This window comes from Astatotilapia calliptera, chromosome 5 (genome assembly GCF_900246225.1).
Source record: "Astatotilapia calliptera chromosome 5, fAstCal1.2, whole genome shotgun sequence".
In the NCBI taxonomy this organism is placed as follows: domain Eukaryota; kingdom Metazoa; phylum Chordata; class Actinopteri; order Cichliformes; family Cichlidae; genus Astatotilapia; species Astatotilapia calliptera.
In genome coordinates, this window is record NC_039306.1 from 3,173,915 (window position 1) to 3,198,885 (window position 24,971).

At 43.0% G+C, this 24,971-nt stretch overlaps 1 protein-coding gene across 4 annotated transcripts in view; it reads left to right on the plus strand.

Moving 5' to 3' along the window:
* matn4 (matrilin 4) overlaps nt 1–17,342 on the plus strand; it is a 30,140-nt gene extending 12,798 nt beyond the window's left edge. The window contains exons 2-17 of one of the 4 annotated variants that reach the window (XM_026166654.1): nt 610–750; nt 2,642–2,817; nt 3,084–3,242; nt 4,431–4,662; nt 5,749–5,871; nt 6,863–6,985; nt 8,002–8,124; nt 10,094–10,216; nt 10,594–10,716; nt 11,507–11,629; nt 13,120–13,217; nt 13,546–13,677; nt 14,001–14,184; nt 14,283–14,435; nt 15,383–15,487; nt 15,796–17,342. In XM_026166654.1, the coding sequence (XP_026022439.1) occupies nt 678–750; nt 2,642–2,817; nt 3,084–3,242; nt 4,431–4,662; nt 5,749–5,871; nt 6,863–6,985; nt 8,002–8,124; nt 10,094–10,216; nt 10,594–10,716; nt 11,507–11,629; nt 13,120–13,217; nt 13,546–13,677; nt 14,001–14,184; nt 14,283–14,435; nt 15,383–15,487; nt 15,796–15,854 (2,109 nt within the window). In that variant the 5' untranslated portion in view covers nt 610–677 and the 3' untranslated portion in view covers nt 15,855–17,342. The remainder of the gene's footprint in view (nt 1–609; nt 751–2,641; nt 2,818–3,083; nt 3,243–4,430; nt 4,663–5,748; nt 5,872–6,862; nt 6,986–8,001; nt 8,125–10,093; nt 10,217–10,593; nt 10,717–11,506; nt 11,630–13,119; nt 13,218–13,545; nt 13,678–14,000; nt 14,185–14,282; nt 14,436–15,382; nt 15,488–15,795) is intronic. The other 3 variants (XM_026166657.1, XM_026166655.1, XM_026166658.1) reach the window with 3 other exon arrangements.
* The last annotated feature ends 7,629 nt before the right edge of the window (nt 17,343–24,971 follow it).

A 24,971-nucleotide genomic window follows, 5' to 3' on the forward strand; every position in this document is an offset into this window, starting at 1 on the left:
CCTGTTGTGTATGTATTCAGTAATAGTGTAATAAAATCCAGAACGTATCTACATGACCAACAGCTGCTAATACAAGTAACATGGTGAGCCACACAGCTGGAGGTGGTTTTTAATTTAGACATCCATTCACAATTAAATTCACATCATTCAAAAATCTGTCACAGTCGTCGTCATACAGATGTGTCAGGCATGAATCGTAGGTTTGGTATTAATGAGGACAAAGCTCAAAGGACAAAGCACCTCAGTTGCTCTCAAGAATGATTAAGTGTGTCTGATGTGATCTAGGAATGTCTTCCAGAGGTAATTTCTAATTTGTGTGTGTTTAGGCACACATATTAGACACAAATAACTTTGAAGGATTAGATAAGAATCGAGGTATGTGCTGTGGTCTGTGTGCTCGGTGCTGGTTGATGAGGCTCGTGCCTGTTCGAGGATCGTCAGCATGGGAAAGAAGGAAAGAGGGATCTCCTGTGTCCAAGTTTGATGTCTTGCAGACTAATCTGTCCATCCTAACCTCTTCCATCTGCAGACATTAAAGCTTTATGACAGCATTGCAGTATGTGACCGAGTCTCAAAGCGGGCACTATCTTGCTCGTCTTTTCTTCACAGTTTGATCCTGTTCCAATTTATCTGAGCCCAGCTGCGAGCGACCCGTCTGCTAGATCGATATCATTTGGATGAAGATGAGACAACTGAGCGCATTCATCCTGTTGACCCTGGCTGTCCTCGCAACAGCCAGACCAAAAACAGGTCAGTGTGCAGATACTGTGAGAATTACTGAAAAATTCTTTTAAAAAATAAATAAAGATTTTTCTCTTCCTAAACAGGTTATATAAATGAGGGCATAATTTAATTTTAAGAAAACAAATGAAAGAAAAGGAAGTCGGGAAAAATGAGAGATAAATGTTTAATGATGGGCATTTAGATGATCAAAAGAACAAGGAGCTAAAGTGGGTTTGGATCACAATAGAAACACAGAGTCACGGCACAAAGACAAACCAAAGCCTAAATAAGAAAGCTATGATTTTAAATCAGATGCTTTCAGTGGATTGCAGAGAGTCTATAACTGTAAACAATGGTTTAAACAACCATTTGACAGAACAATTACACCTTTACCAGAGCCAGATGTTTTTGACTTTAAGGGTAGCTTTGCATGAACAGTTCAAAATAATCCTTGGTGGTGTCCTTGTTGAACTTTTGGCTCACAGGGACGTACCCATTTAAAGTCTTTGTTGTTTAAGCTTTCAACATGTTTGATATTAAATGTAAATGTGTCCTCTAAAAGGAGGAAAACATTATAATTTAAATTTAAAATGTCTAATATAAAGTGTTTGTGATGACTGAGATCATGTTAGCTAACTATGAACACACAGTGACATGCGTGTGGCTCTATTGAGTTCAAAACTGTTTTTATCTTTAACTTTTGGAGTCACGGTTTAATTTAATTGACCAAATTAGGACTAAGAAATGGCAAAGACCCAAATTTAGATAGAAAATGTAAAAAGAAGGGTTGAGGACTTTTTTAGAAAAGTTATAACCTGTAAATGTTGCCACCGCAGGTCACTGAATAGGACTCTTTATACAAGCGTGTGAATTATGACTTCTGTGAAAGGCACGAATGTTTCAGGACATATCCCTGACACCTATACATTACATCTGCAGCTGACTTGATTTATGTGACCAGACAATGCAGTGGACGTGTTTATAAGGCGTTAAAAATTGGCTACTGTTGACGTCTATTTGAACCTAAAGATGGATTCCATCTGTCCCACACGTCTGCTTATTCTGACACTGAGTCTCGTCTGTTGTGACTTTCACTTTGTCTGAAGAAATTCTGGATGGGCATTAATCAAACAGTTTCTTTCCAACTCGTAAAGCCACACCACAAACACAAGCCAACCTCATACTTCATTCATGACGGCAGCGTTTTTGAACCTAGATGATGTTACAACATGGGAGCGCGTCCGAAAAATATAAAGACAAAAACAGGTGTCCTGTGGCGGCTGACGCCACCGAGAAGCAGCGCTCAGGTGGTAAATAATGTGAACGCTGTACCGATGTTTGAGGAAGGCTGCTGCTGTCGTGCTTCAGAGAGAGAGTAAAATCCACACAATTTAAAAAGAAAGTCGAGTAAGAGAGAAGCAGCCTTTTATCCTACTGATCAGTCACAACAGTAAAATTGTTTAGGTTTTCCTCAGAGCACCAAAACAGCTCTGATCCTTTCACACGACACACGACACCGTCTCGGGGCCTGTGAGTCTCCTCCATCATTCAGAGGCCACGTCTGTGTTTCATGTGTTGAAATCACACTTTGCTTCTCCGGCTCCTGAAAGTGAAACAGTCCACTGCGTCCCACTGAAATTCATTAAACACAGATTACAAAAATATTTTAAAAAAGGCTCAGCAGCTTCCTGAGCTGGACACTGCGGTGAACATCACTCAAACAGGAACGAAGCATTTGTTGGGGAATAATTTGTGTAACGACACAATAAAAATCCCCATGTTTCATGTTTTATGGGATCTCACCAAATTTAAATTTGGAGCTTTTGAGGTCGGAGGATTGCTGACTTCTTCTTGAATTTTTTTCACCATTGTTGAAACATCTAGTTTGAACAGATTCTGCTTTTCTTCTTTCTTCCAGAACCTGCGCAGAAATGTAAGACTGGTCCGGTGGATCTAGTCTTCCTCATCGACAGCTCCCGCAGCGTTAGGCCACATGAGTTTGAGACCATGAGGAAGTTTATGATTGACATCATTAACACCCTGGATATTGGACTAAATGCCACCAGAGTGGGAGTTGTTCAGTATTCCAGTCAGGTAGAGTAACCAGACAGGACCCAGACCTCCTTTCATGTTGTAGTCCTTCATCTCTGTCAGTGCGCCCCAGGGTGGCTACAATGTAGCTGCCATCACCAGTGTGTGAATGGGTGCATGACTGAACGTGTAAAGCGCTTTGGGGTCCTTAGGGACTAAATAAAGTGCTATACAAATACAGGCCATTTACCATCTTGACAGCTAACCCTTCTCATCACTAACTGGTCTTAAGATGATGTTTTAATCTTTGAATTCTTCACTGCTTTCAGGTCCGCACTGAGTTCACTCTGAAGACTCACGCCAGGCTGAGCAACATAGTGAAAGCCATCAATCAGATCATCCCCCTCGCTCAGGGTACCATGACCGGACTCGCCATCAGATACATGATGAATGAAGCTTTTACTCCAGAGGCTGGAGACAGGCCAAAGGTACTTATTGGATGTCTTATACACAATGAACCATTTTGTAACCGTTTCCTTTAGTTGTGCTGGTGGTTTCAGGCATTTTCATTTTAAATCTTTACTTTTCTTTTTTAATTATCTGTATTTAAATCATCACAGAAATAAATAGCATCACCTATTTTGTAGAAGCTTGTTATAGCAGAACTTTGAGTGGAACTATGCATACATACAGACATTCCTGTCAGGGTCATGGGGGCAGCAGTCTAAGTCTAAACCTCATCCAGGTCCTCTGGGGGGGACACCAAAGCATTCCCAAGTCAGCCAAGAGATATAATCTCTCCATTGTGTCCTAGGCCTCCTAGGAGGACATGCCAAGGACACAAAAGGCATAAAGGAATTTAAAAAAAAGTGTAGATGAAATGCTGGAGGCTTTGTGAGGGTCTAGTGCAGTGTGGATTGGACAGCAGTCAAGAGCTGAGGCCCTGGCTGGCCAAACTCTACCTGATGAAGCTGGGATAATAAAAAAAATTCCATCCATCCATCCATCTTCATCCGCTTTATCCGAGGCCGGGTCGCGGGGGCAGCAGCCTAAGCAAAGAGGCCCAGACCTCCCTCTCCCCAGCCACCTCCTCCAGCTTATCCGGGGGAATACCAAGGCGTTCCCAGGCCAGCCGAGAGATATAATCTCTCCAGCGTGTCCTGGGTCTGCCCCGGGGCCTCCTCCCGGTGGGACATGCCCGGAACACCTCACCCAGGAGGCGCCCAGGGGGCATCCTTGTCAGATGCCCGAACCACCTCAGCTGGCTCCTTTCGATGTGGAGCAGCAGCTGCTCTACTCTGAGCACCTCCCAGATGGCCGAACCTCTCACCCTATCTCTAAGGGAGAGGCCAGCCACCCTTCGGAGGAAGCTCATTTCTGCCGCTTGTATCCGCGATCTCGTTCTTTCGGTCACTACCTACAGCTCGTGGCCATAGGTGAGGGTAGGGACGTAGATCGACCGGTAAATTGAGAGCTTCGCTTTTACACTCAGCTCCCTCTTCACCACGACGGACCGGTGCAGCGTCCGCATTACTGCAGCTGCAGCCCCAATCCGTCTGTCGATCTAATAAAAAAATTAAAACAATAAAATGTTTCTGAATTTATGGGCTAAGAAAACAAAGATGGAGGGGACGTCAATAACAGCTGTCTCTGGTTGGTTCTGCCGATGGCTTCAGGTTCCAAACGTGGCCGTGATCGTGACAGACGGACGTCCTCAGGACCGCGTGGCTGAGGTGGCCGCTGAGGCGAGAGAAAAAGGCATTGAGATCTATGCTGTGGGCGTGGCCAGGGCAGATATGACATCACTGAGGGCCATGGCGTCACCGCCCTTTGAGGACCACGTCTTCCTGGTTGAGTCCTTTGATCTCATTCACCAGTTTGGCATCCAGTTCCAGGATAAGCTCTGCGGTAAGACTGCAGGACAGGAAATACAAAGTATACAAGTAACTGCTATTACTATATGTGGTGCTTTTTATTTGTCTTATTATTTCTAACACTTGTGTTATATTCTGTAGTATATTTAGATGTTACCACTTATGTAGCATACTATGTTTTTATTTCCAAACAAAATGTTATTGTACCTGAGAAGAATGACAACTATGAGTTCATTTTAAAAACAAATTCAGCTTTTAATCAGCAAAAAAAAAACATTTACCCTGAGCTGGAGTCAGTCAGGATGAGTTGTGTAACTAGTAAGTTTTAAGATTCGTGTGAGTGCAAAATCTTACTGGAATGTAAAAACTTTCCACTCTTTAAGGATTTGGAAGTTGTGTTTCTCTAAAATCTCCATCTAAAAGATTTTGTATTACTGGATCACTTTTATTTAAAGTCATCTTAATGTAAGAGCAGCAAAAATCTTCAGATAAAACTGTGCGATTAAAATTTCATGACATTGGCTTCATCTGGGCCAACATAGATTTTTTATGTAATTAAAAACACAACGTCTAGCTCGAGTTAAAAAAAATTACAAAATCCTTCTGACCGCACATAACCTAATACTTTTTCATAACAACCTCTGCAAATCCCTTAAGTGCTCGATATTTCCTCATGCTGCTATTATTCAACACTGGACTACAGCTAAAAAAAACAGTCTGGTCTCCTGCAGTGGGAGATGCAAAATGCAGACGGATAGAATAAATACAAAAAGTAAATCAGTGAAATAAAATAAGCTCTCAGTGAAAATGAAGAGTCCTGTAGCTAAGAGGTGACAGCAGGGCTAAAACCACTAATCCCATCATGCTTTGCAGATGAAGCTGTAGAGATTGTGTCGTGACTGCAGACGAGTCCTGGTGAAGATGTTTTCTCATGAAGTGTTTTTCTTTGATTAGTTTTGGTTCTCAGTGCTTTTCATTTCACAGTTTTCCTTCAGGGGCACCGATAATTCCTTTCTACAGAAAAAACACAAAGTCGTTGGGAATATGATTTTGATTTTGTGATAATAAGCTGTAAGTTAAATATATTGAAGCTGGTTTTCTGAATGCTGATCTGACACAGGCGTGGATCTGTGTCTGGAGTCAGACCACGGCTGTGAGCACATCTGTGAGAGCACTCCTGGATCCTACCACTGCCTCTGTCTGCCCGGATACACTGTGAACGATGACGGGAAGACATGCGCAGGTAATTTGCAGTTTGCTCCCACTATACTAAAATATATACAGCTACCAGCAAAATCAAAAGGACAACTGTCTTTCCCTTTTGAACTCTGTATTTTTATTTTTGTCTTCTAGTGGAGGAGATTAGCATGATCTACAGCTGTCTGAAACTATCTGTTTTAGCTCTTTATTCTTAAAGGCTAATATAAGCCGACAATACAATAAAAAATAACTCTTTTATTGGGTGAATGTCAAAATCTGAGAACAAAGTTCACAAAAGTTTCAGGGAAACACAAAGAGACATTCAGGCCCCACAGAGTGAGTAATGATGGGAAACAGGAGGGAGAGGAACACAGGTTAATAATCAAAAACTAAAATCAACAGAATAACACCAAAACAACGAAACACACTCACAAGAAAAATAGCAAGAAACAAAAACGCAGCACCAGGTCTGGGACCATGTCAGCTTTTTTCTGATTGGTTAAGCAGCAGAAGGCGGGTCCTCTGTGCTCGCAACAATGCTGTCCTCTCAGCACCCAGACGTTATATTGTTACTTCGTTAGAGTTATTTGATATTATATTTTGCACTACCCTACTGTATATTACTATGTACTAGTATTCTTATTGTATATCTTATTCCTCTGTTCCTCTCTTGCAGCACTGAGCATGTGTATGACAAAAGAATTTCCCTCAGGATAAACAAAGTTCTTCTTAAATTATTTTCGCTTATCTTAAAAAGTAGAAAAAAAACTGCCTGAAACAGAGAATTTTCAGGAAGTTTTTTTGACTTACAGGGGAAACTTGAAAATATGAAGCTTTGTCCTTTAGCACATGTGTGACAAGAAAACAGAATAAAAGAAAAGAAAAAGTCAGTTTTAGAACCAGAAAATCAAACAAACACTGGAGAGTGCTTATAAAAAGTAATATCATTCGTGTGTGTGTGTGTGTGTGTGTGTGTGTGTGTGTGTGTGTGTGTGTGTGTGTGTGTGTGTGTGTGTGTGTGTGTGTGTGTTTAGCCATAGATCTGTGCGCTGAGAGAAAACATAACTGTGAACAACTCTGCGTCAGCTCGCCGGGCTCCTTCACCTGTGACTGCAACAAAGGATACAAACTGAACAATGACAAGAGGACCTGCTCAAGTTAGTCTCACACACACAATGTACATGCAGATTCACACATCTCATATCGTTCACCTTTATGCTTTGCTTTTAAATGTGTTCTGCTGCCATTGATTCTGCTGCTTGGTGAGTGAGGGTTTGCATTTTGTTCCTCCGTCTCCAGTTTGTACAATTAAATCTTTTTGTAGATCTGCTTTGAAACTTTCCTCACACTGCAGGAAGTAACATACGCACATGTACACACACCTTAACTGCACACAGTCAGCACACACGAGGCTGATTTATGAGAAGCATTTAAATGAAAATCTCTAAAGCACAAGTTAGAAAGCATAAATTCTGAAACAGTACAGTATGTTTACACTAGATCCTTAATTTCAATGCATTCTAGTCATGCTGTGTTTCATAAGCCAGCACATCGAGTCCCACACTCCTAGTTAGCATGAGGCTGATGTTTAAGCTAGTTTATGGAAATTGGAACATCTGGTACGATGTGTTTCTTCTGAAAACCTTTGACAGTCGTCGTTGTTTATCTAACATACACAGACTCAATCTGCTGATTTTCTCGCCTCAAATGTTTCAGAAGACATTTCACTGGACTGTTCATCTAAGTATGAGAAACTTTGCGAGTGAGCCAGCACGTCAGTTGTGGTTTGAAATTCTGGGACAGAAAGCGAGCACGAGCTTTTCAGCTAATCACTTACAGCTCAGTGTTTGCATGCTTGTGGCATGCACTAAGAGATGGAGAGCACCTGTCAGTCACCGATAGCATCACTGCCTCACGGCTCACCTGTCAACAGTATGAATCCTTGCAGTACCAAACCCATATGGAGATATACAGTTAGAAATGATCATTTCATTGTATTTGTATATCAGCTTATTGCAGTAAGAGTCATTCACAAATGAGGTTCATATTTGGGACAGAGCAAAGCAGGTAAAAGCCGAGACTTACTGAGAGACAAGGGGAACATAAATGCAACCCACACATTTGGCTGCTGTCCTCTCTGCTGCTCATGGCCTCGCTGCTTTCCTCCCCTCAGTGATCGACTACTGTTCGTTTGGGAACCACAGTTGCGATCATGAGTGTGTGAGCGTGCTCAATGGCTATCGCTGTCGCTGTAACGAGGGATACAGGCTGCTGGAGGACAGCAAGACCTGCCAGGGTAAGCAGAGCGAACATGGAAGAAAAATCATAACCGGTTAATAACACAGCCACGATGTCCACTGCTGTTATGACGGAGGTGAGGCTCTGATTTCTTTACACTGAAACCGGCCTGACCCAACCGCTAATGCATGATTCAGAACATTAACGTTTCCCGAATGTATCTCTGGATTTGGTTACTAGATAATCATGACATTATGTAGAGCGCTGGAAGAAATCCACAATACTAAATTATCATTTTTGAGGTCACCACAAGATGATGAAAAACACTTTAATGATCCCTTAAAAAAAATTGAGTCGAGACCTGAGAGATGGTGCAAGAATAAAGCAGCATGACTAATATGCAGTAGCTTTTTTTCAGTCCCCACTCAAACTTTATAGAATTACTCAAGATATGGGAATAATTCAAGGAGTGTTTCAGTGTGGAAAAATAAGCACAGGTACAGCAGAGAGCATGCAAAGGACAAGAATGCCAATTTTTGGACACTTCTGCTACAGCAGCAATGTGGCAGAAAGCAGAAACATTCGATTCCTAGCATGAGCAGCGGGGTAGCATGTGATTGTTAAAGAAACCCTCTTCTGCTTATTTCCACCTCCATAACTTTATCTTTGAGGCTTTGCATGGTTCAAAATAACTCTTCTTATACTGAACCTCCGTGCAGGTCTTCATATTCTGTCTGAAACAAGCTGCGTTCGCTCCAGAGCTTTGTGTTAGGTATATCCCCTCTGTGACATCATAGATCCAAAAGTAGAAAAAAAGCTGTCTGAAGTGTGACGTGTTCAGAGCTGTCTGACGCCTGAAACGAGTGCTTGCTTCACAGCGACATGTTCGTCAGGAAGCATGTTGTGTGTCTTTAAGGTTACTGATGCGTCACCTTTGTGAACAAAGTTACAAACAACATAAAAATTAATAAACTGCTTTGAAGTTATTCTGACTTAAAGGATGAAACGGCAAAGAGAAAATGCCATTTAAAGTTTTAAAGAAGAAATAGAGCTTGAAGGATCTCCTCAGGAAGTTGTTACAAAACACTGACAAAGTCCCGATCGTCCTGCAGAATGAATCCATCGTTGAGGTGCTGTCAGCTCCTGCTTTTGATGCATTTCCATGCTCTTTAACATAAAAATAAATCTGGTGGACCTTGGGCCCAACTTTGGAAGGACTGACATCAGAGGTTATGAAAGGAGCTACAACAAGAAAATTACCAATGACTGGCTGATGGAGTCCTCATTTTCTTCCCATTTAAATAACGCCAACTTCTACATCTGTGGCCTGCTTCTTTGAATTTCCTGACATTAGTCGTTCTGACTTTCAGCCCCAAAGTGTTGAGTGCTGGTGTCAGCCTTTTGGCTTTGGGACCAGTTCTTTGGTAAAAAAAAAAAAAAAAAAAGAAGGCAGGAAGCGTTTACTGAGGACCTCGCGTAAGGTGTCAGACTGATGCAGAGACAATAACATCAACAGCTGCAGCAGAGCACCTCTTCATCAGGAACCTTTAAAATTAAGACCATTTGTGGGTGCAAAGACTTCCTGTTCTCCTGAAGCCGTACACATCTCCACAGCATGAATAAGACACAATGTGACTGTAGTTCACAGCAGAAAGGAGACATTTTTAAGTAATTCGCAGTCGGCTTTGAATACACAGTTTATAAGATAAGTGTGACTCACAGTCAATTAAAAATTAGATTCAAAGATTCAAACATCATTTAAAGGAGTCCAGATGAATAAAAGGGGATTGCGTGCTTATATTTGAATAAATCCTGTAATCTCAGAGTTTGGGGTTATTGCATGACGTCTACCGTTTCCAGAAATTAATATCTGGCATTTAGTCCATCTATCTGAGCCCTTACTGGAAACCTCTGAGAACAAAATCCAAAGCAGATGTCAGAAGTATATTTGTTTGGCTCAGACGCTGATAAATGTTAAGAAAAAATCTTAATCACAATTACACACTTTCACTCAATGTGTTGTTCAGCCATTGACCTGTGCGCTGAGGGGAAGCACGACTGTGAACAAGTCTGCATCAGCGCGCCGGGCGTCTACACCTGCGACTGCAACAAAGGATACACGCTCAATGAGGACGAGAAGACCTGCACACGTTAGTCAAGCCCTCGTGCAAATACACACAGGTGTACACGCACCTGCAGAAACACACCTACAGTCAGAGAAAAGGCTGCTCTTTCTCCTGTTCGTTCTATGAGTTAATATGAAATGCTTGTTGTTTCCAGCTCCTTTAAAATAAGGACTGAAAACTGAGTCCATCTGGGTCTCTGTTTGGAAACATCACTTTTATTTAACACATGCAGAGTAAAACTAGACACTTAGAGTCACATTCACTCACTATAACGTTATAAATTGGGAATAACGTGTGTGTGTGTGTGTGTGTGTGTGTGTGTGTGTGTGTGTGTGTGTGTGTGTGTGTGTGTGTGTGTGTGTGTGTGTGTGTGTGTGTGTGTGTGTGTGTGTGTTACTCAGCCATTGACCTGTGTGCTGAGGGAAAGCACGACTGTGAGCAGATCTGTGTCAGCGCTCCGGGCGTTTTCACCTGTGACTGTAACAAAGGATTCAAACTCAACAAGGACAAGAAGACCTGCACAAGTCAGTGAATCTCACATGAAAACCCTGCTTGTGTTTATTACATAGTGCACCCGATAAAAATGTTTGTTTTACTGTTTGCTTCCAAACAGTAAAAAAAAAAAAAAAGGGGGGGGGGGGGGCACTAAAAGATGTCACTGAGCTGCTGATTCGCTCTGCTAGGCCAACCAAAGGTGCTGAGTTCAGCTCTCCATTGATGGATGGATATAAATTCTAGATACATTTCTTATGGAACTACTTATTATCCAAGAAAAGTTATTTCGCACACTTTAATGAGGACTGGCATGTTCATTTAGTTTGTAATATCATCCTCTACATTAAACAAACAGGCAGGAACGGGCTGATGGAGCTCTGCTGCTTAATGGCCGTGGTGTCGATTCCCAGGTTGACACCATGTGTGAAGGCTGCTCGATTAATCACATTTTAATTCAGTTTTCAGTGATTATGAAAACAAAACAGTTTCTTATAGGTCAGCTTTAGTTTGTTTTATAAATCTTGTGCATTTGTTCCTTTTACATACTCGAGTACATACTGTTTACTTACTCGAGCCTTTCGATGAACAGCATCAATTCTTCAAAAGGTTTGTGTAGGTGAACATATGGAAGGATTAATGAGGAGGTGGTTTTCACCATAATCTAGCAGCAAAGATAAGTGTTGACCTCCCCGAGGTCAAGTCTTCCACATCTGTTCACTAAGCCTTTAGTTGTTGTGCATTACTTGCGGGTGAACAGTTTTTTGCATGTGTCTCTCTCTGCTATGGTGTAATATGTGCTTTCTGTCTGTTTGTTGTCAGACATGAACATGTGTAACACAGTGGAGCACGGCTGTGAGTACCAGTGTGTGAGCACTCCAGGCTCTTATCACTGCATCTGCCCCGAGGGACAGCTGCTACAGGACGACGGCAAGAGCTGCGGCAGTAAGTCATCATCTGTGCAAATGTAAAATCCTCTGACCTGTTTCAGCAGCCCTGAGTTAGTTTAAGAAACTCAGCACTCTGTGCAGAGAGAGCTGCTTCAGGATTAAGATGCTAGCTCCTGTGTGAACCAGCAGAAATGCTGCAGGTGTGGGGAAAAAGACTCAAAAAACTTCAGAAAAAATGCTGTCTTTTTATTAAATCAGTCTACGACAACAAAGCTCAAAGATAAATTATTAACCTGCACTGCTGAGCTTCACTATATTTTAAGCCAAAGCATAAGAAATGTATTAAAGAGGAGGATAAAGATTCAGGGCATTTCAGTGGCAGCTGGACGTTGATCAGGTGACTCTCAGTGAAAGGAAAAAACATTCAGGCCCCGAGCAGAGGTTACGTCTCAGGAAAGGAAATAAAGATGTACAATGATCTCAAACTGATGTTAAAAACAGCTCAGTTATGTCTGGATGAAACGAGCTGGACAAAGATGTTGGGATTGTTTTATTCCTCCTGGGAGGGCGAGCGAATACCAGCGTACCTGCCAGTAAGCTTCACATCACATTCTGAGGCAGAGAGACAGCAGCTGTAACTGCAGCAAAAGCTGGTTCTACAAAGTATTGACTCAGGGGGCTGAATAATTGCGCACACCCCACTTTGCAGTTATTTATTTGTAAAAAAGGTTTGGAATCATGTATGATTTTGGTTCCACTTCTCACGTGTGCACCACTTTGTGTTGGTCTTTCACCTGGAATTCCAATAACATTGATTCATGTTTGTGGCTGTAATGTGACAAAATGTGGAAAAGTTCAAGGGGGCTCTAGATACTCTCATGTTCAAGCCACTGTATCATCGCTTCAAGAGCTACGCTCCAAACCTGCTTTCCAACTGCTGCAGACATCTGAGAGCAATCCTTAGTCACTATGACGACAACAACAATAATATTATTAAAAATATTAATAATAACTCAGTAAAACTGAGCTTCCTTACCCTGTTTTGTTTTGTTCATTTTATTTCAATGACGTAAACAGTACAAAAGTTCACCTTGGAAAAAGAAAAGAAAAAATAAAATAATACCCAAAATAAAGCAAAAATGCTCTTCAGCATCGCTCCAGCTTTTCTGAGCTTTTCTGGAAGAAGCTCACTCTTATTTAATCAGTTTGTATTTATCCAACTTCCTTACTGACATAAACTGTGATGACAACAACATACGTCTCCCTAATAGCAGAATATATACACGATGTAAAATCCAATGATTATACATTCAGCTCCATAACTTTACCTCCACACAAACTGAGTAACTCCACTTTTGGAAAGTTACTAGTAAACTCTGCAGCTCTGCCCACTGCATTGACTCATGTCACATTTTTTTACTGTGGTATTTGTGTTGCAGTGTTTGTTTAGTATTTCATGTCTTGATTTCTTTAATCATATTTTTCACAGTGAAATAAATTAAATAATTAAACCTCCCGTCCTTCGTTTGTCTCGTTCTTCTTCAGCCTGCAAGTCTGCAAACATCGACCTGGTGCTTCTGATCGACGGCTCAAAGAGTGTCCGCCCTCAAAACTTTGAGCTTGTCAAAAAGTTTGTTAACCAGGTTGGAAGTATTTTCTAACACACTGAGTATTTTACTGCCAAATTGCAGTATTATTTCATATGTCCATACCTGCACATGCAGGACGGTCACAGAATAAAACAATGCCATCAAATATGAATTACTGCAGGAGGAAGAAATCTTGTTTTGGCTCCAGAAATAATAAACAACTAAAACAACATGTCCTGGACATTCAGCAAAAAGATATTTTACATATTAAATCTTAGCTAGTGATACTTCTTGACATCTTTGTCTGATATCTTAAAAACTATCAAATAATGTTAAAATAATAAAATGCTGAATATTCATCACCTCACCTGGGTCCCTGCAGGTCGTCGACTCTCTGGACGTGTCTCCTCACGGTACCAGAGTCGGTCTGGTTCAGTACTCGAGCCGGGTCAGGACCGAGTTTCCCCTCAACATGTACCACACAGCTGATGAGATCAAAGCTGCAGTCATGAAGGTAGTGGAAGTAACTTAAACCTGCATTCTTGCTAATGGCCAGCAGGGGGCAGTTCTTGCTTCTTCCTAAAGAAGTCCAGCTGTAAAGTGAACGAGAGAAGTTATCCCGCTGATCTGTGACACACAGGTGGCGCCAGTATTGTGAGATTGTAATACTTGTGTGACGCTTAAAGTCAACATAAAGATTTATGTATTTTACATATACATACAGACCCTCAGCAGTGAACTGCAGTTAATGAAATCCTGAATAAAAGATGAAACCTTCACCATGTTTGGGCCCTGCTCAGCTACACGACTCGAAATGTTGTTACTGTCCATGTTCAGGTTGAATACATGGAGAAAGGTACGATGACCGGCCTGGCCCTGAAGCACATGCTGGAAAACAGCTTCTCTGAGGCAGAAGGCGCTCGTCCTCTGAGCCGCAGCATTCCACGAATCGGGCTGGTTTTCACAGACGGACGCTCCCAGGATGACATCACCGAGTACGCCAAGAAGGCCAAAGAAGCCGGTAAGACCCAGGATGATAATAACAGCATCTGTAGCTCAGTGTCTGAATCAAGCAGTGCAGCAGTTATCATGTGACCCTACACCTGTGCATGTACGCAGGCATCACCATGTACGCGGTGGGTGTTGGAAAAGCGGTGGAAGATGAGCTCCGTGAGATCGCATCTGAGCCTGTGGAGAAGCATTTCTATTACACCACTGACTTCACCGCCATCAGCACCATTGCTGAAAACCTCAAACTCAATGTCTGCCCAGGTAACATGCTCTGCTAGACCTGACCGCAGCGTGTAAAACAGCAAGTAAACAGACAAGTTAATCTGACAGCATATTATTGGTTCATATTCTGAGGCTTGCTTTCTGCCGCAGGAAGTGAAAAAGCTCTATCACCTAAAAAACTACCAATGTGAACCTCATGAGACTTATTAAAGAGATGAAGAATGTGCAAACAATGCATTAAATCCTGGCCTTGGGAGAGTGCTGTGTTTTTAATCCTCTTTAAGTTTTTAATATTTTTTTAATACTTAAATTGGTTTTAAACAGGAAAAACATCCTGAAAGTAAGAGAGGATCCTCCCCAAGAGGATAATTATATAAAAATCGGTGCTCTATTTTTTTACTACTATGGTTTAAAAATCTTCTCTACTGAATCCTTCGGTTCATGCAGCTTATATAATGGTGAAGGTCATTGGTTGATTGCACAAATAAAGCACATTACAACCTTTTATACACTTAGAGAAGAGTTTTGTACCATAAACAGCTGAAATTGATAACATTCATCATTTTAATAACAAAAGATTTTGGTCAAAGCTTCAGCAGGACTTTCATGTGATGGTTTGTGTGGTTTTTACTGGTAATTCATTGTAACAATGTCTTTTCTTTGTCGCCCTCTACTGACAGAATTACAACATGACAATTGCAGAAAAAGAGCACTAAAAACAAAGCAGTTACAAAACATTTTTCCTGAGTGTAATAATACTGTACCGAACAATAAATCCTCAGGTTAAAAAATTAATAATAGTACTTTATTGGTTTAGCCTGTTTGGAGCTCTAAGTAGACATTAAAGCTAAACAGGTAAAAAATTAAACTACAGCACTTCATCGCATCTTATGAGCAATGTCTGCACCTTCAAGATAACTGAAATTAACACAATGTATATACAGATAAAGAATATTATATATATTCATATATTTTTCCTTCTGCAGAGGAGAGTCAGGGCGAGATTGAGGTGAAGGACCCCTGTGCATGTGAAAGTCTGGTGGAGTTCCAGCAGGCCACTATGAACAGCCTGGAGCAGGTCACACAGAAACATATCCTTTAAAACAAAAACACATAATATCAGGTAATTCTGTACCTTCAGGTAAAGACTCCAGTGTCTTTGCATATTAAATCTCTTGTTATTGCTCTGGGTGTTTTTTTTATTAACATGATATCTGTTGTTTGTTTCCCTGTGACTTCGGCTTAGAAGCTGAAAGTTTTTGGGGTGCTCAGCATGCAGGTGACCCCACCCCCCTCTGCGCTCTCTGTACCAGATTTTTCTTCTTCTGCTACATACAGAATACAGTGAGTGTGTATGTGTGCATGTTAAGTACTTATGATTCCTTAATGACGTGTCCACTGGCTGGGATGACCGCGCGCCTGGAACAGCTGGAGAACCAGCTTTTCTCCAGGAAGTGATCTGTTGACTTCTGAGCGAGCACAATGGGACGAAGAGGAAGAAGAACAAACTAAAGCTTGATTTATAGCACTGCGGTAAATTTACCCCATAGCTACAGCGTAGCCTCGCGTCCTAGCACAAAGCCTGAGAACAGGCTAACGTGTTTGGTCTGCTTGGTAGTAAACTGCTGTGTAATGGCAGTATTTTGATTCAGAAGAATAAAGTATCCCTGGAACTAAATTGAATAGGTTGTAATAATATTGAACTTGCTTAAAATGCAGTAGCTATATTCAGCCAAAGTAAGCACGCTGGTTTTTAGATTTGCTGTGACAAATTCAGGTTCAGACTCTAATCAGTTCTGAAATCTCCCGTCCTGCGTTTCTGTGGAAAGAGCTGTTGTTCAACATTTATTAGCTTCAAGACCAACGAAAGATCTCTGGGGAGATTGAACACAGGACGATAAATCAAGCTTTGAGAAGAGTTCGGCACATTCCGACAAACCAAATCCTCCAAATCAGCCTCAACGGAAGAAAGTGTCTCCACTCTACGACATTTTTCCAAGTAAAGGTGCTCTTATACAACAAACGGTCATAAAACACATGGATTTGATATTTCAGGTTCCCCATGACATCTGTTACCTCTGCCATTTTCTTTTTGGGGATATTTGTGTTTAACACAGTTTGCATAAAAAATGAACATCTGAAAAGTGAAGCTAATAGAGAATTGCCTTAAATCTACGCCTCACTTGATCTATGACCTCAGTTAACCCTCACATGATGAGTTCATGGTCAAAAAAACGAGTTTACTGTATGTAGTAAATATCAGCACGAACATGATTCAGTAAAAATCTGAATTTTCTCACACACAGTGTTCATTCGTCGCCACCCATCATTCGCCTGTTCTTTATTTATAATTTGATCTCTTTTGTATGGTTTGTTAAATATGACGTGTTTATTACAGTTTGTTTTATTTTAATCAGCAGCAGAATGACAAAAAGTAATGAAGTGCTATTACCACTCTGAATATTAAAGTCCTTTGGGTCATTTTCAGTAAAGTCATTACGTGCTTGCATGTAGACGGTAGATTTTTATCTTAGGCCTAAATGGTTAAAAGTGGTGAAGAGAAAGCTGAGGTGTAGTTTTTAAAAAAGGGAAGTTTAGATGTTTAAATATCACTATTCACCGAGGCTGTGGTCGAGTAAAGTAAATGTGAGCGCAGTGCAGGAATCAGTGCACAGAAATGTACTATGAATGAAGAAAGGTCACCCTAAAGGAATATTAAAAAAACTGAATTACAGTCATAAAGTCACTCTGTAAATGAACCACCTGAAGATTGTGTTGAATGTCTGTGTCTTATAATATATAAACGACTGCCACAAATTTATACCCCTTTGTATTTGAATCCCTGTATTTTTTGTATATTTTATAACAGGTTTACATTTTTTGTATTTTTCTAAGGAGTCTCTGTATTACAGCACAGACGACAATAAAGGAGTGAACTTTCATTTATTTGATGGTGTCAGTGAACTCCTGCAAAAGTTTTTATGCTCTCATTTCTTATGTACATCTGTGCTCTCTAGATACTCTCATGTTGCAAAGCCCAGCTGGTGGATCTAACCACTGCAATTAAACTACACCTCTAAAGTGTGTTTGAGGTGTTGGTGCTTACTGGAGCATTTCCGAGGCAGTTATCAGACAAATAGTATGCTTTACTGTGTTGTTGGTTCTTTACCAGAAAACAAGAAGGGAAGAAATCTGTGCTGCAGTTTAAGTGACTGAAAAGACGTCTAAATATGTGAGGAGCAGCTGTTCATTTGGATTGCAGTCATCCCCACAGATGGTTTTTATTTTGTTAAATTTCCCACCTCTTGTTCCTCTCTAAGGTTTATGTAAGTGAGTAAAAGATAAATGCCCCAGGCATGTGCAGTGAGCAAAGCAAATCTGGGATGATACAGATTGGGATGGCCCAGGCATTTATCTTTTACCCCTTGCAGCTGGATAGGGTAGTGGTGAGACTGCACGGCTTTGGAGCCGGAGTTGCAAGTTTGATTCCCACCCAGTATCCAGTAGGGGTCCTGGCTAGACCCCTCATGCTAACCAAAAAGCCCTGGAATGGCGTGGCTTTGTCTGCAGCCTGTCCTCAGCACAGACACGGATCATTTCACTACACATTGTACTGTATTGTATGATGTTGTATGTGACAAATAATAAAGCTTGTGTACACTGAAGCAGCAAACTGGAAACAACATTGACGGATCTTTAGGCCTTTAATACACTGTTCAAAAGAGTTACAGGAAGCCTTTGATAACACATCAGGTGGGAAAAACGATCATACTGGATATCCACACTGATATGGACTAATCAAGTTTACCTAAATTTCATTGCAACAAGTTAAAATGGGACTCAGTAGTTTGTACGGAGCCCCACGTGTTTGTAGACCAGAGCATGCACTGAATGAGAAGCACACAAACCTCTGGTGATGGTACACTGATGTGTCGTCCTGAAGGAGGTGGACTAACTAAGCAACCTCTGCGGGGTCCAGGCATCGCCTCATGCCATCAGCACTGACCCTGACCCTACTGAAGAAACAGTCAGAAGACCTGCTCAACCTCCATCATCAGGCACTTCCACCGCAGGTCCCGGTCACCTGCACCTCCAGCAAGCTCAGCAATCATCTACCCAGTAACTTCCATTAACCTTCCTGTCGTGTTTGGGTCAAAATTAAAAAAGTCATAAATATTGTGTTTTACATCTGACTGCCTCGAGGCCTGAGGTCATCCTCCACACTGTGCACTTGAACATATGAAAGTGATGAGCACCTCCTTCGTTGAATTTTGAGTGTTTTAATAAACTTTGTTACATCTGTGCTGGTCGAAAGTGACCACCATAGAAAATGAATGGGAATGGGAAACTGAATTTGGTGATGAAAAAATGTTTCTTATGTTAATTTAAGAGTTGTTAAAACTGACCGGGAACACTAAAGTAAGGGGGGCGGGGGGTGAACACAACCGGAGGGTTAAGGAGCTGTTAGGATAACTGGGCTTTTCTTGAAAAGCAAATCATATACAGAAAATTTGATACTTTCTGAGAGTGAAAATGTCATCCTTATGCCCTCCTGTCTCCAAGAATAAAGTTTTCATGTTTGTGGTAGCCTCATGGAAACTCTGGCAAAAGTTGTTTTTGTTTTTTTTTTTAAGTTGCACAAAGGGAGTGAGACACAGAGGAACAAAGCCAAGTCCTCATGGGCGTCCATCAGCTGTTTAAAGAGCAGCTCCACAGGGATCAGTAATTGCTTTCAGTCACAGAGCATCATTATTGACAGTGACCTTCAGCACATTATCTCTATAGACTGGCATGAAAAACATGTTTGTTTTAAACAAAATCTGTCCCAACTATCAACAAGTAAAGTTGTGAAATGATAAAACTTGGAAAATAACAGTAACAGTTACTGCTGCAACTTCTTCTTTTTCTTTTATTTGGACACTAGTCTAAAACCTGGAGATATATAAAGTGTTTCTAACAATAATTCTATTAATAAGTATCAGTGATCGTTTCTAATTTGTTCAGCTGAGTTACAGAATATGGAAATGTGGATTTTTTGGAGGAAAGCAGAGAAATGAAAATGCTCTTAATGTTAGGGTTAGACATTTGTCCTTGAATGTGATGATGATGATGATGATGATGATGATGATGATGATGATGATGATGATGATGCCTGAAGTTAAAAAAAAGTTTCAAAGTCCTCTAAACTTTGTAGCAGCTGATTTCACAATAAAAGCTCATTAAACATATGAGCAATGAAGCTTTTCCCTCAGTGGGTTGTGAGTTGTCCACAGAGCCCGTCTGCAGAGATTTATTTATTTATCTTTTTGCTTTCAAACAATCTCATGTTTTCCATTGGGTATGCTCTACTTGTTTATAATTAACCAGGACAGCCATTTAAAGTAAATCATATCATTGTCTCAAATATCACAATGGTACAGCGTACTCTAGTTCCAAAGTAATTGCAGAGTTGTTTAATGGCAATGATGAAAAACTCCCTCATAAGACATACCTAATAAATCCCTTTGATGCTGTGTATGTGAACTGCATGCTGGGTGCCGCATAACAAGCTTTCCCAGTGTGTGTGTGACCTTTAACGTCACGGCCTAATGAGGGCTGATGAGACTGTTGCTCATTCTGGAGCTTGCAGTGTGACTTGCTTCCTGAATACACAGAGGATCACTGAAAATGTCAAGATGTCCCAAAAGTCATCGCTGTGGAGCGCAGAACAAAGTCATACTTACAGGAAGTTTACTCAAGCAATATTGTAAGAAGTAGGGTTGGGTGTTTCAGAGAAGTCAGAATGGCTGTTTCTGAACTGGAAAACTGAGGAAAAAGAAAAGATGTCGCTGAATGAAATGTGCCATTCAAGGTTAAAGAAATGCCGCCGGAGCCTGAAGACAAACAAGAAAACGCAGAATTTTGAAGATTAAAGTCAAAAATTCGCGAAAATGAATATTTTGTAAGAATTGATTTGACAGATAAACTGGAAATGCAAAAAGTAGAAGATGGTGGCTTGAACGTAGCTTACTGTTTTTGTTGTTTTTTGTAACAGGCCTTTGAGAACTTAGAAATTTATTTATTGTCATTGTACAGTTGCCTTCACAGCACAAAGGTGCAAGAAAGTTCCCTTTCAGTTGATTCACTCGGTACAACTCAGTGGTATGGGATATCACACCCTTGCATGTCCTGGCTGAAGAAATCTTTATTCACGGCTTTAAGACAGATGACACACGGCTCCGTCTGCACATATAACCGCTGTCATCGCAGTCATCGCTCAGTTCTTACGCTCTTCACCTTGCTGAGAACACCTCTGCTGTGTTGGGCTAGCCGTCTGCTGCTAGTTAGCTCCGGGGTCTGCCGACTTGAATTTAGCTTAACTGCCCCTGTTGGTGTTAGTCTCCACCACGCAGTTGGTGTGTAGGTTGCCCGCGGAGCGCAAATTTCGAGTTTTCCTGTGCAGCTTTTTGCTTTGCGTTTTGGAATGGACTCCAAACCAAAGCGAGCAAAGCAGAAATCTTCTGTTCGCCCCTGTCCTCAGGGATGCGGTTTCTCTTTGCACAACAGTGACCAGCCCGATGCCTGCCTTGTCTGCCTGGTTATTGTCCACGCTAGGTGAGCGTTGACGGAGCCTGAAGCCTGTGCGTTTTGTTGCCAGCAGGCCCTGAAAAGACGGGTGGAAAAAGTGCTGGGACGCTCGGCTGTCACACGGCATGACCCTCTCCTTTCCAGGACCGAGGATTATCCTGTCGCTGTCCCCGCAATTAGCTGGGCTGACCACATGGAATATGTTGATGGGTTAGCCAATGACCGGCTGGAACCATGCAGGAGCGCTGGCGGAGTTCAGGCTGGGTTGAAGCCCGACATGCTGGACATCGGCCTGGACATCCATGGTTGCTCCATGAGCAGGAGAGCTCATTGTCGACCCAATGGGCCGCCAATGCTGCGCCGGTCTGCCACACTGACACCCTCTCTTTTTCCCCTTTTTTGTTTCGCCATGCTGCTTAAAAACTGCAGGTGGACTGGTCCTCTTCTCCACCAGCTCAGAAGCTGTTTTTTTTCTTCCCACAGGAACCCGCAACAGCCAAAAACCACCTTCACATGTTTCCAGACTTTGTGTGCGAGCTAACAGCATCATGGGACAAACCTCTGTCAACCCCCGTCACTGTGCCCAGCTATGTACAGCACATGGATTTGGACGGCGCAGACAAGGCTAGCTTAGCTAACCGACCCCCTATGGAGCCGTCTCTGGCTGCTTATCTGGCCCCGTCCCATGACCATGGTGTCTGCGGCCGTGCAACTCTGCCGTCCAATCACTGCCGATTCTCTGCTTCGCACCTGGAGAAGATTTGTCGGGCTCAGGCCAGCACAGCTCTGCCATGACCTCCGTCACCACACTCCAGATGTACCAGCCAATGTGCCTGGTGGAGCTTGGATCTCTGGTTCGTGTTGACAGTCCGCTGGCACCTCTTCTTAACGAGGTCAGAGTCGCCATGAATTACATCCTCTGTGCGTCACAAATGCTCAGGCAGAATGAGCTGGGTCAGGCAGGTGATGCATTCCCCTGCAAACACACTGGCTTCAACAGTTGTCGTCCAGAGGCACCTGCGGCTGACCCTCTCTGACGTCCCAGATAGGGACATGACTGTAAATCTGGACAAACCAGTGTCTGTGGCTGGGTTATTCCGACATTCACTTGAAGCCATTCAGACTAGATTTCATCTGAGGAAGAAGCAGACAGAAGCTCTGCGCGATTTCATCCCCAGACATCAGACGAAGACCAAGCCTGCAGCTAGCTCTCACAGGCCTGCCACTCCTCTGTCGACTGGCAAGAGACCGGCGCCCACTGCTGCAGTGGGTGTGCCGCCAGCGCAAGCACAACCTTCGGTCCGAGCTCCACGTCAGTTGGCCTGGAGCAAAGGCCCACCATCGGGCCTCTGGCGGGACCCGACGCCCACGAGGAAGAAGCCTCAGCCCTCCTAGCTGGTTCCAAGTGGAGAAGGGGTCCAACGGCAAGGAGATGCTGCTTTTACCCCTCTGTTGCCTCCAAAGAGGTTCCGCTTACTACATTATATAACTTTATAACACTTATCATTAACAAAAAGCATAGCATTATTGAGGCGCTGCAAATTATTTAATCTCAACAGGTGACTGCTAAGGGTCTGCCACCTAGTGTGATAGCGACAATTCATAGTGCTGGGCCCGCATCTACTAGACCCGCGCTTAAGTCCAGTGTCCCAAGCACTGGACTTGTCTTTGGTGCTGGAGGCCCTTTCTAGACCCCATTTGAACCTATTGAGTTTGTGGATATGAAATTTCTCTCATATTACTGCATTACTTCTCGCTTTGGCTTCAGCAAAGTGAGTGGGTGACCTTCATGTGCTGTCTGTGCATCCCTCCTGCACACAGTTCTCTCCTGATGGCCAGAAGGTCGTATTGTGTCCAAATGCTGCCTATTTTCCCAAGATCATGCCTGCATCTTATAGCTCAATGGAGTTTGAGATGCTGAGCTTTTGCTCCCCTCCTTTTACATCTGAGGAGTAAAGAAGGATGCATTCTTTGTCCAGTGCTTGTGCTACGCACCTACATTGAGCGCACTCAGAATAAGATAAGATAAGATAACCTTTATTAGTCCCACACGTGGGAAATTTGTTTTGTCACAGCAGGAAGTGGACAGTGCAAAAGTTAGAATACAATAAGAATAAATACAGTACACAACTGTACAGAATAGAATAAAATAAAATACTATATACAGTAGAATAAAATAAAATAAATATACAATAAGATAAAAATAGAATACAAATACAAATACTATATACAACTGAGTAAAAATACAACGATGACAGAAAGGATTATTGCACTTAGTATTATTGCATATGTATGGATGTGTGTGCTTGATCAGTTAAAGTCTTTATTATGGAGTCTGACAGCAGTGGGGAGGAAAGACCTGCGAAATCTCTCCGTCCCACACCGTGGGTGCCGCAGTCTCCCACTGAAGGAGCTGCTCAGTGCTGTCACAGTCTGCTGCATGGGGTGGGAGATGTTGTCCATCAGGGATGACAGCTTAGCCGCCGTTCTCCTGTCACTCACCACCTCCACTGGGTCCAGAGGGCATCCTAGAACAGAGCTGGCCCTTCGGATCACCCTGTTCAGTCTCTTCCTGTCCCCAGCAGAGATGCTGCCGCCCCAGCAGACCACACCATAAAAGATAGCAGAAGCCACAACAGAGTCATAGAATTTCTTCAGGAGTGGGCCCTCCACCCCAAACGACCTGAGTCTCCGCAGCAGGTACAGCCTGCTCTGCCCTTTCCTGTAGAGGGCGTCTGAGTTATGAGTCCAGTCCAGTCTGTTGTTCAGATGAACACCAAGGTACCTGTAGCTGTCCACAGCCTCAATGTCCATACCTTGGATGTTCAGTGGTTGCAGTGGAGAATGCTTGTGCCTGCGGAAGTCTACCACCAGTTCCTTGGTTTTACTGGCGTTGATCTGGAGGTAGTTCAGCTGGCACCAGTCCACAAAGTCTTGGGTCAGACCTCTGTACTCCTTGTCGTCCCCATCAGTGATGAGGCCGACTATTGCAGAGTCATCAAAGAACTTCTGCAGGAAGCACTGGGTGGAATTGTGGGAGAAGTCTGCAGTGTAGATGGTGAAGAGGAACGGAGCCAGAACCGTTCCCTGTGGGGCCCCCGTACTGCAGACGACCCTGTCCGACACACAGCCCTGAGTCCTCACATACTGTGGTCGGTCGGTGAGGTAGTCCAGGATCCAGGTAGTGAGGTGATGGTCCACTCCAGAGTTCACCAGCTTGTCCTTTAGAACCGAGGGAAGAATGGTGTTGAAGGCACTGGAGAAATCAAAGAACATGATTCTCACAGTGCTTCCAGCGGTCTCCAGGTGAGCGAGGGAACGATGTAGGAGGTGAATGACGGCATCATCCGCTCCAATGCCAGGCTGGTAGGCAAACTGAAGTGGGTCCAGTGATGAGCTTATTAGGCGCCGAAGCTGAGCCAGGACCAACCGCTCCAGGGTCTTCATCAGGTGGGATGTCAGAGCCACCGGCCTGTAGCTGTTGAGGTCCTTGGGGCGTGAAGTCTTTGGCACTGGTACAACACAGGAGGTTTTCCAGAGCTGTGGGACTCTTCCCAACCTCAGGCTCAGGTTGAAGAGGTGCTCCATCACCCCACACAGTTGGTCCGCGCAGGACCTGACGACCCTCGAGCTGATGCCATCTGGACCCACTGCCTTCTTGCCATTAATCCTCCTCAGTTCCCTCCTAACCTGGGTGGTTGAGAGAGACAGGCTGGAGCCTTGTGTTGAGTGTGTATTGGATGCTGTTGTTGGGGGTGGGGGGGAGCAGGGAACTCCCGGGGCAGGTAGTACGGACGCATGCTAACGGCTAACAGCTCAATGTCTCTGCTGCAGAGTTGCTCTTTTACAGTGATGTGCCCAGGGTTACACCATCTGTCGTTCACAAAAACTGCCAGTCCCCCTCCTTTCCTCTTACCGCTGTCTCTGGTCCTGTCCGCTCGCAGCAGCTGGAATCCCGGTAGTGTCACGCTTGTGTCCGGAGTTAGCGATGTTAGCCACGACTCCGTT